The sequence below is a fragment of the Passer domesticus genome, chromosome 32, assembly GCF_036417665.1.
Source record: "Passer domesticus isolate bPasDom1 chromosome 32, bPasDom1.hap1, whole genome shotgun sequence".
Lineage (NCBI taxonomy): Eukaryota > Metazoa > Chordata > Aves > Passeriformes > Passeridae > Passer > Passer domesticus.
The window spans coordinates 3,018,527-3,028,236 of record NC_087505.1 but is presented as its reverse complement, the minus strand read 5'-3'; the positions used below and the strand labels follow the sequence as shown (position 1 = coordinate 3,028,236).

Here is a 9,710-nt window from a genome sequence, read left to right as displayed (position 1 = left end):
CAGGCGGCCAATGGCGGAGCGAGGCAGCGGGGAGCGAGGCATGCTGGGAAATGTAGTACGCGGAGGGGGGCAGGGGCACCGGGGGGCGTGTGGGGTGACACGGAGGGGAATATGGGGGACAAAGCGAGGGGGATATGGGGGAACACATCGGGGATCACGGGTGGGACCGGGACAGGCACGGGGGGCTGCGGGAGGGGCAGCCAGAGGGAGGACACGAGTGGGACAGATGGGTGGGACACACGTGGGGCATAGGGTGAGACACGGGGGGACACGGGGGGGACATGAGGAGGGACTGGAGAAGACACGGGAATGAAAAACACAAGTGTGACACACGAAGGGGACGTGGGGACACTGGTGGGACTGAAGGAAGCCAAGAGGGGGACACATGGGTGAGACACGCGAGTGGGACTGGGGAGGGCCGGGGGGTCATGAAGAGGACACAGGGGTGACACAGGGGTGGGACCACGGAGGGGACACAGATGGGATATGAGTGGGACACACGGGCAGGGAAAACACTCCTGGGACACAGGTGGGACCACGGGACACAGGTGGGACACAGCGGTGGGACTGTGGTGGGTCAAAGAGGGGACACACGCGTGGGACACGGATGGGACATGGACAGGACACGTGGGTGGGGTTTGGGTGTGTGATCCCCCCGTGGGACACAGGGACAGGTGGGTGGCACTGGGGGATGTGACAAGCAGCCCAGCCCTTTGTCCCCTCTGTCCCCTCTGTGCCAGCGCCTCCCGCTCTCTAATCCCATCCTAAATGTGTCCCCACACGGGGACAGTCACCGGTGCCATGTCCCCATCCCGCGGGCTGAGCCGGAGCTGGGCCACTCGCCAGCCTGAGGGGACAGCAGGGGACACAGAGGGGACATGCTGGATGTGTCCCCGCCTCAGATCCGGGATGGAGGGACGAGCAAAGCCCGCACGTGTGACACCGGCCCGGGCACACGGGAGCCCCGGGGGCGATGCCCCCCCAGCCCAGCCCCCCTTGGAGGGGGTGGGGGGTCCGCGGAGCCCCCCCGGCCCGGCCTGGCCCCCCGAGCCCGGGGGACTCTGAGGACAGCGTGGAGTCAGCGGGGTTAAGGGCAATAATTCTGCCGTAAGCAGCTTTTGGCTGCTCTGGCCCATGTGAGCTTAGGCTGGACACCGCTGTCCGGCACTGCCGCCGCGGCCACGGTGTCCCCACCGCGGCCACATCGTCCCCACCGTGTCCCCGTTGTCCCCGTGGTGGCCCCCACGCAGGGCTGGGCAGCCCAAAGTGGCTGTGCCCCGGGCATATGCCCCCAACACGGCTCCGTGTGCTGGTGTGGCCTCGCTGTGGCATCACCTGGGGGACACGGGTGTCCCCAAAACCCCACCACGGCCCACCAGGGCCAGCTGTGTGACCCCACAGTTTTGGAGTGACCTCACACCCTGCGGTGAGCCCCCTTCCCAATTCTGGGCACATCTGGGCAGGGCACAGCTGGACTGCCAGCAGTGCCCAGTGTCACCATGCCAATGTCACCACCCTGCTGTCACCACCCTGGTGCTTTGTCCCCAAAGGAGGATGGTGACATTGTGGGGTTCCAAAGGAACTTTTTGGGGACTGTGGAGCTGCTGGTTGAGGCACTGGCCCCAGCTGTGCCCAGGGCGCTGCCAGCCATGTGCCACCCGCCCGGAAATGGGGACGGTGACGCTGCTTCCACCCAGGATTTAAATGCCACCAAGGTTAGGAGCAGCTGAGAAGAGATTTCCAGGATTGGATTTTTGGATGGAGATGCCTCAATTCCGGCTAAGCTACACTTTAAGCGTCAACGTCCCGGGTCGGCCCCCGGGCGCTGACACGGTTGTCACCCTCCACGTGGCATCGGGGCGCTGGCGGGTGACAGCTCTGGGGTGCTCTGGGGGGGCTGCTCGTGGTCCCTCAAGGACCCCAGGGACAGAACGACCCCAGGGACAGAACCACCCCAGAGCTGGGATCCCATGGGACCCCACAAACAGAACCCTGAGGGACCCCAAAACCAAGACCCCAAAACCAGGACTCCAAAGCCAGAACTCAGATCCAGGACCCAGATTTGGGACCCCAGATGACCCCAGAACCAGGACCCTGTGAGACCCCAGAATGAGCACCCCAAAGGATCCCAGAGCCAGAACCCAGAGTTGGGACCCCAAAGCCAGGACCCAGAGAGACCCCAGAGCTGGGACACCAAGAGAGACCCCAGACTCAAGATACTGGAACCAGGACTCTGAGAGACCCCTGAGCCAGGACACAGAGCTGGGACTCCAAAGCCAAAATCCAGAGGCAGGAGCCAAGATCTGGGAACCCAGGGACCCCAGAGCCAGGATCCTGAACAACCCCACAACCAGGACCCTGAATGACCCCAAAACCAGGGCCCTGAGGGAGCTCAAAGCTGGGATCCAGAACCCTGAGGGACCCCAAACCCAGGACGCCAGAGCCATCACCCCAAGGGATTCCAGAGCCAGGATCCCAAACAACCCCAGAATTGGGATCCTGAATGACCCCAAATTCAGGGCCCTGAGGGAGCTCAAAGCTGGGATCCAGAACCAGAACCCTGAGGAACCCCAAACACAAGACCCCAGAGCCAGGACCCCAAATCCCAGGATGCAGCTGCCAACCAAGCTGGGTCTGGGGGTGCCCAGCAGAGCCATGACCAGGCATCCCCCCAGTGTGTACCCCAAAACCAGATGTGGAGAGAAGCCACAGGCCAGTCCTTTAATGCAGGAGGGGACAGATGGGGCTGGGCATGCCTGGCACTCTGGGGTGCCCAATTCCATGGGTGCCATCCATGTCCTCAGCTCTCCTCGCCAGTGCTGTGGAGGGGAAAATGCCACCAGTGAGCGAGGACTGGGGACATCTGGGAGCCACAGCTGGGGGAGGGAACCCCCGTGGTGACACCCTGGGGAGGGTGGCACCTACCCCAGGTGCTGGCAGAAGCGGAGCACGGCCTGCTCCTGCTCTGCAGTCTCGATGGAGCCGGGCCGGAGGCGCCGGATCTCGCGGATGGCATCACCACCTGCCAGGTGCTGCTCCTTGCACAGGTAACAGGCCAGCAGCGTGCCAGTCCGGCCGTGGCCCAGCATGCAGTGCACTGCCACGGCCTGGACACAGGGACACGGCGGCTGGGTGGCACTGCTGGACGCCCACGTGCCCCTCTGAGTGACAGGCGACCCCCGCTTTGGCGCTGCCTTCATGGGATTTCTGCCTGGTGTCACCTTCTCTCACCCCCTCCCCTCATCTTGCCAGGAGTCCCTTCTTGAAGTGACAATTCCCTGAGATGTCACAGCCACCAGGTGTCACAACCCCACCACAGGCTCCTCTCCAGGTGTCACCCTCCCAGGGTGTCATTCCTCAAGTGGTGTCCCTCTCCCAAGGTGTCACCCTCCCAGGGTGTCATTCCTCAAGTGGTGTCCCTCTCCCAAGGTGTCACCCTCCCAGGGTGTCATTTCTCAAGTGGTGTCCCTCTCCCAAGGTATCTCCCCCACTAAGGTGTCATTCTCCCAAGATGTCATCTCCCTACACCTCCAAGGTGACCCCCACCACGGTGTCGTCTTGCCAAGATGTCACCCCTACCACCAAGGTGCCATCCTTCCAAACATCCCTCCTTAAGGTGTCCCTCCCCCCTGAGGTGTCACCCCCTCAAGGTGTCCCCTAAGTGTTCCCCCAGATGTCTTCCCCAGTGTCCCCTCCCCTGGTGCCTCTCCTGGTGTCTTCCCCCACGTATCCCCCAGTGTCACCACCTCAACTGTCCCCTCCAGTCTCCCCCAGCTTCTCCTCACAGTTGTCCCCCCGCTGTCCCCTCCCCCAGGTGTCCCCGGCCATACCTCCCCGCGGCCATTGGCCTCCTCCACGATCCGCAGGAAGCTCTGGATCTGCTCGGGGCTCGGCGGGGTGAAGTCGGCCACGCGGAGCCGGTGGAGCTGGATTTGGGGACAGCAGCCGTGGTGGGGCGGGGCCCGCTCGGTCAGGGACACCAGGTGCCGCACGCCGCGCTCCCGCAGGTACCGGTAGTGCCCCGGCTCCCGCGGCATCGCCAGCCCCGCCAGCCGCCCCTCAACCACCCACGAGAAGTTGGGGGGCTCCGATGCACCCATCGCCTGTGGGGACAGGGGACACTGCGGCTCTGGGGACCCCGGGGAGGATCCCCTCGGATCCCCCAGGTCAGGACCCCCAAATCAGAGCCCCCAGGTCAGGACCCCTGGAACCTCCATTTTGGATGCCGGGACCCCAAGGAAGATCCCCTGGGACCCCCCCAAGGTCAGTACCTCCAGGACCCCCAATATCACCCCTAGGAGAATGTGGCCAGGCCCCCAAATCAGGTCCCCAGAGACCCCCAGGACCCCCAACACCCCTCCCCAGTAAACGTGGCCAAGCCCCCAAATCAGGTCCCCAGAGACCCCCAGGACCCCCAACACCCCCTCCCCAGTAAACGTGGCCAAGCCTGGGATCCCCAGGACTCCAATACAACCCCTCTCCCCCCAGAACATGGCCAGGCTCCCTGGGACCCCCACTTCAGTCCCCTGGGACCTCCTGACAGGCCCCCATGACCCACAGAGTCAGACTCCCTGGGACCCCCATCTCAGGACCCCAGACCCCATTACCACCTCCCCAGGGCCCCTGGCCAGGACCCCTGAGACCCCAAATTAGTGCCCCCCAATTCCAACCCCTGGAGAACATGGCCAAGCCCCCATTCAGGCCCCTGGGACCCACAGCTCAGACCCCCAGACCCCCCAACACCATTCCCCTGGAGAACCCTCCACGCCTCCAAAAGCCCCAGTACCACCCCCAAAACCCCTGGCCAGGACCCCTAAATAAAGCCCCCAGACCCCCAGCTCAGACTCTGCCCATAAGGACCCCTGCCCCCCCAAAACCAATCCCATGGAAAACCCAGTCAGATCCCCAGGACCCCCAGGTCAAGACTCCCAAATTCAGAACCCCCATGTCAGGACCCCCAAAAACACACCCTGGAGAATGTGGCCAGGGTACCCCAAACTCCCCTGCACCCCAAACCCCAAATTCAGACCCCTCAATTGACACCCCTCACGTCAGGATCCTCACACCCAGCAGAGTTGAACCGGGTACCCCAATTCAGACCCCCCCACCTCATGAGCCCCCCGGGAGCCCCGCTCAGCGCCCCGGGCCCAGCTCGGGGCACCCCCGTCCCCACAGGCCGCAGCTCCGGGCCCCGCCGGGCCCCGGGCTCGCTCCGTTCCCTCCGCCCCGCTGCCCTCCGGCCCCGCCGTACCGGGGAGGCCGCGCGGGGCGGAGCGAGAACGGCCGGGCCCGGGCTGAGGCGGAGCTGAGGGGAGCGGGGCCGGAGCTGAGGGGAGCGGGGCCGGAGCTGAGGGAAGCGGGGCCGGAGCCGGGCTGGAGTTGGGTCCGAGCTGAGGGGAGCGGGGCCGGAGCTGAGGGGAGTGGGGCCGGAGCTGAGGCGGAGCGGGGCCCGAGATGAGGGGAGCGGGGCCGGAGCGGGGCCGGAGCTGAGGGGAGCGGGGCCGGAGCTGAGGCGGAGCGGGGCCGGAGCTGAGGGGAGCGGGGCCGGAGCCGGGCTGGAGTTGGGCCCGAGCTGAGGGGATCGGGGCCGGAACTGAGGCGGAGCGGGACCCGAGATGAGGGGAGCGGGGCCGGAGCGAGGCCGGAGCTGAGGCGGAGCGGGGCTGGGAGAGGCCGCAGCGAGCGACGGAGGCGGCGCGGCGGTGACACAGGGGACAGTGGGGACAGGGGGGAGGTCGGGTGGGTGTCGAGGGGTCGAGGGGGGAACCCGCGGCTGCGGGGCAGCGCCGGAACGCGGGGCTGTGAGACACGGGGCTGAACCTCCGGGACAGCGAGCTGGAACCCCCCGGGACAGGGGGCTGCAGGACTGGGGCGATGCAGGAATGGGGGGCTGAATCCCCCAGGGCTCTGAGGCCCCCAGGATATAGGATTGCCATCCCAGGGCTCTGGGACTGACCCTCAAGGGCTCCAGGACTGAACACCTCGGGATTCCAGGGCTGCACCAGCGGGACTCAAGGCCAGACCCTCCGGATCTGTGTGGGACACGGGGCTGTAGGGCTGAATCCTTGGGATACAGAGCTGGACCCCTGGGGCTGAACCCCCAAGGACTCCAAAACTGCACTCCCAGAGCTCTGGGTCTGAATCCCCCAGGATGTGAGGCTGAACCGCCCAGGGACATGGGGCTGAGTCCCCCAAGGACTCCAAAACTGCACCCCCAGAGCTCTGGGTCTGAATCCCCCAGGGACATGGGACTGTGCCCCACCTGGACATGGGGCTGAACCTGCAGGGACATGGGGCTGGACCCCCAAGGACTCCAGAACTGCACCCCCGGAGCTCTGGAATGTGGGACTGAACCTCCCCAACCTTGGGGACACTGGGCTGTCCCAGGGCTGCCCCCCAACAGTCCTGACCCCCCGGGTTCAGCCCCAGCCCCACCATGCCTGGGGGCTGCCAGGGGTGCTCATAGCCCCCAGGATTGTCCCCAGTTTAGCCCCATGTCCCCAAACTAGAGCAAGGCTCTGGGCTGGGAGTTCTTTCCCCCATTCCCTCCTCACCCTAGGGAGCTTCTGAGCGTGGATCCATCACCACTCCCCCACCCCTAAAGACCACCAGAACCCTGAAAGCACATTTCTCCATTTATGCAATGCTGGGTGGCTTTGGGGGAGGGGGTTGCACAGCAGGGATGGGGGACACCCCCCAAAGCCTCAGGGCTTCAGGTACACCTCGCCCACGATCTTGTAGGGGAAATTCTTCCAGCCAAAAATGGGGTCTCTTTCAGGTGTGTCGTACATGGCTGACACCGCCTCCATGGTGGAGATCCCCGTGTCCCACATGTACACGGATGAAATCTCCCCCACGAAGGACTGCTTGGCATCAAAACCACCCCCGAAGCTGTCCTGGTCCTGCCCCAGCACGATGGATGCTGGCACTCCCACCGTGTAGCCCTTCTGCAGCCCCTTCCTCGGCCAGGGCTTCCCGTTGAACCAGAAGCTGACAATGCCCGTGGAGGATTCCCAGCTGACGCAGACGTGCTCGACCCCCCCGAGAACTTCGGGCACCCTGAAGGACAAGAACTGGTCGCCGATGTTGAAGTCATACTGGCCAGGTTTGGGCTTGAAGAGGAGGATCTCGTTGCTGTGTGTTTTGGTGGCGTAGGAGAAGAGGCTGTAGGGCCGGGTGAGGTCGGTGTAGGACTTGAGGCACAAGGCAAAGTCGGTCAGGGGCGTCTCCAGCCTGGCTGTCACCTGCACGTGGGCGCGATCGGACTCTTGGGGGAACACGAACACCAAGCCGCCCAGGTCTGGGAGAGGGGACACACAGGTGGCTGCTCCTGCCATTGCCGAGGTGACATCCAGGGTGCCACCACCACCAGCTGTACACTCGGCACAGGGTGTCGAGTCCCCCATTTCGGTCCTCAGGGTGCCCCTTTGCCATCGTGTCCCCTCCTGCCGCCCTTGCCAAGACCCCCTGTGCCCTGCACGGGCCCTCTTGCAGAGCTCGGGTGCCCCTTGTGGGTTCCCCCATACCCCCTTTGCCCCCACCCCTCACCCTTTTGGAGCACCCAGGGTGCCCCACTGCCCCCATAGCCCCCCCTGCATGTCCCCATGCCCCCCGGGGGGTCCCGGTGTCCCTCTGCCACTACCTTGCAGGGCTGTGGAGCCAGGGAATGCAGTGAGGATGAGGAGGCAGAGCCACAGTGGCCCCATGGCACCGTCGAACCCGGCCACTGTCACCAGCGTGGGAAAGGAGGGACCTCAGAGCCACCCGGAGCTGCTCCGAGGACACCCAAGAGTGACAGTGACTTTCGTGGTGACACTGACCTTTGTCCCCAAGCCTCAGGCTGTTGGGAAATGGCGTGTGAGCGTAGGGAGGACTGGCTTTGGGGACAGTCCCCTGTCCCCAAGGGAGGGGCCTTCCCATTTCTGACTCCACGTGGGGCTGGGCAGCGCCGGAGCCGCTGGATCCGTGTCCTGCCCGTGCAGGGACAGCTGTGGGGCAGCTCAGGGGGCGTGGGGAGGGGAATGGGTGCCCCAGGTGTTGGTGGCACTCAGGGGGACCCTGTCCCCAGCTGGGGAACCTTCCTCCTGGGGGGTTGTAGAGGTGAAGGGCTGCTGGGTGACGGGGAGATGGGTGTGAGTGACAGGGGTGAGGAGGGGACAGCAGGGACCGAGGCCACCCCTGCCCCACAGCCCTCAGGCCCCCAGCACCTCCCGGAGCCGGGCTTTCACCACCACATCTCCCTTGACCTCGTAGCTGAGGCTGTTCCAGGCCAGCAGCGCGGGCGGCAGGCGCAGCGACAGGAAGGCCGCGCGCATCTTATCCGGCGACAGCCCCGTGTCCCACAGGTAGACGTCGCTCAGCTCCCCCGAGAAGGAGTTGTAGAGGTCAAAGCCACCTCCGAAGCTGTCCTGCTCCTGCCCCAGCAGGATGGCAGCCGTGGCCCCCACAGTGTAGCCCCTCTGCAGCCCCTTCCTCGGCCAGGGCTTGCCGTTGAGCCAGAACTCGGCGATGCCGCTGGCGGATTCCCAGCTGGCGCACACGTGCTCCCAGTCCCTGCGGCCCTCGGGGACACGGAAGGTGACAAACTTTCCCCCCACGTAGAAGCGGTACTCCTCGGGTTTGGGCTTGAAGAGCAGGATCTCGTTGTCCTGGGCTTTGGTGGCGTAGGAGAAGAGGCTGTGTGGCCGGGTGAGGTCGGTGTAGGAGCGCAGGCACACGGTGAAGTTGCGCAGGGGCTGCTCCAGCTGCGCCTGCAGCACCACGAAGGCGTCGCTGGGATCCTTCCGGAACACGAACACCTTTCGGTACAGGTCTGGGGACAACAGAGGGGACCTGCTGGGAGCCTGGCGTGTCCCACAGCCCTCTCTGACTGTCCCCTGCTCCAGCATCCTCCAGCCCCGCTGGCCGAGAGTGATCTGAGAGCTGCTGCCATGTCCCTGCTGGAATCCTGCCCCTTCTGTCCCCCCACCTCGGTGTCCCCCTTACCTTCCTGGGCCACGATCCCCGCGAGCCCGGCCAGGACGAGCAGCCAGAGCTGCAGGTGGCCCATGGTCAGTGCTGGAGCCGGGCAGGCGCGGCGTAGCCGCCGGCTTTATGTGCCCGAGGAGGGGAGGGGACTGCCGGGGGATGTCCCCAGTCCCATCCTCAGCAGCCTGGCGTGCCCGGGAGGGGCGATTTCATGCCCAGGGTGGGTGATTTCATGCCATCACGCGGCCGTGCCACAAGACCTGGGGTCACCCGCCTGCACGGGGCTGCCCTTGGGGCTGTGCCCTGGGTGTGTCCCCTCTCCCAGGGGACTGGGACACCCCAGCCAAGTGCCCACCTGGGTGACAGGGACACCACAGCCATGTGCCCACCCAGGTTACAGGGACACCGCAGCCATGGGCACTCCTTCCCCAGGTGTGCCTGCTCTGGGCAAATCCCCATTGGAGGGACGTGGTTCAATTTGGGGTCATCCGAGGGGTGCAGGGAAAGGTTCCCTTTCCCCCCCTGCCCTGAGCCACAGCCTGGGGGCACATCCTGGGCTCTGCTCTGTCTGTCCTGCCCGAGGGGACAGAGATGGAGCCATGGCCACCAGGTAGCTGAGTGTCCTGGTGTGACCATGGTGACCCAAGGGGACAGGCAGATGGGAAGGGGGAAGGTTTTGCCTGCCCCAGGTGATGGTGCCAAGCTGGGGTTGTAGAGTCTCTGAAGGGGTTTGATGGATCCCC

General features: G+C 65.3%; 3 protein-coding genes across 7 annotated transcripts; all 3 read right to left on the bottom strand.

Moving 5' to 3' along the window:
- Positions 1 to 852: 852 nt before the first annotated feature.
- On the bottom strand, positions 853 to 5,728 carry DUSP23 (dual specificity phosphatase 23). 5 transcript variants are annotated; one of them, XM_064401751.1, is made up of 4 exons: positions 5,252 to 5,466; positions 3,831 to 4,103; positions 2,926 to 3,161; positions 2,708 to 2,819 (listed from the first exon to the last, which is right to left on the bottom strand). In XM_064401751.1, the coding sequence occupies exons 2-4, from the start codon at positions 4,098 to 4,100 to the stop codon at positions 2,801 to 2,803; spliced, it is 525 nt and encodes a 174-aa protein (XP_064257821.1). In that variant the 5' UTR covers positions 4,101 to 4,103; positions 5,252 to 5,466; the 3' UTR covers positions 2,708 to 2,800. The 5 variants fall into 5 exon arrangements, with proteins under 5 accessions (XP_064257818.1, XP_064257819.1, XP_064257821.1 ...); XM_064401753.1 differs by having other exon boundaries at positions 2,926 to 3,038; positions 5,252 to 5,462; XM_064401752.1 differs by having other exon boundaries at positions 2,926 to 3,107; positions 5,252 to 5,454.
- A 907-nt stretch (positions 5,729 to 6,635) lies between these two features.
- On the bottom strand, positions 6,636 to 7,754 carry LOC135288376 (mucosal pentraxin-like). Its single transcript, XM_064401755.1, has 2 exons — positions 7,643 to 7,754; positions 6,636 to 7,300 (listed from the first exon to the last, which is right to left on the bottom strand). Exons 1-2 carry the CDS (start codon positions 7,704 to 7,706, stop codon positions 6,705 to 6,707), a joined length of 660 nt encoding a protein of 219 aa, XP_064257825.1. The 5' UTR covers positions 7,707 to 7,754; the 3' UTR covers positions 6,636 to 6,704.
- A 438-nt stretch (positions 7,755 to 8,192) lies between these two features.
- On the bottom strand, positions 8,193 to 9,580 carry LOC135288377 (serum amyloid P-component-like). Its single transcript, XM_064401756.1, has 2 exons — positions 8,986 to 9,580; positions 8,193 to 8,812 (listed from the first exon to the last, which is right to left on the bottom strand). Exons 1-2 carry the CDS (start codon positions 9,047 to 9,049, stop codon positions 8,193 to 8,195), a joined length of 684 nt encoding a protein of 227 aa, XP_064257826.1. The 5' UTR covers positions 9,050 to 9,580.
- Between the last annotated feature and the right edge of the window lie 130 nt (positions 9,581 to 9,710).

Coding starts and splice junctions, on each gene's coding strand:
- DUSP23 (XM_064401748.1), bottom strand. CDS start 4,100: ATGGGTGCATCGGAGCCCCCCAACTTCTCGTGGGTGGTTGAGGGGCGG. Junction 2,820..3,830: donor AGGCCAATGGCCGCGGGGAG/GTATGGCCGGGG, acceptor TCCCCTCCACAG/CACTGGCGAGGAGAGCTGAG.
- LOC135288377 (XM_064401756.1), bottom strand. CDS start 9,049: ATGGGCCACCTGCAGCTCTGGCTGCTCGTCCTGGCCGGGCTCGCGGGG. Junction 8,813..8,985: donor GGGGATCGTGGCCCAGGAAG/GTAAGGGGGACA, acceptor TGTTGTCCCCAG/ACCTGTACCGAAAGGTGTTC.
- LOC135288376 (XM_064401755.1), bottom strand. CDS start 7,706: ATGGGGCCACTGTGGCTCTGCCTCCTCATCCTCACTGCATTCCCTGGC. Junction 7,301..7,642: donor TGGCTCCACAGCCCTGCAAG/GTAGTGGCAGAG, acceptor CCCCTCTCCCAG/ACCTGGGCGGCTTGGTGTTC.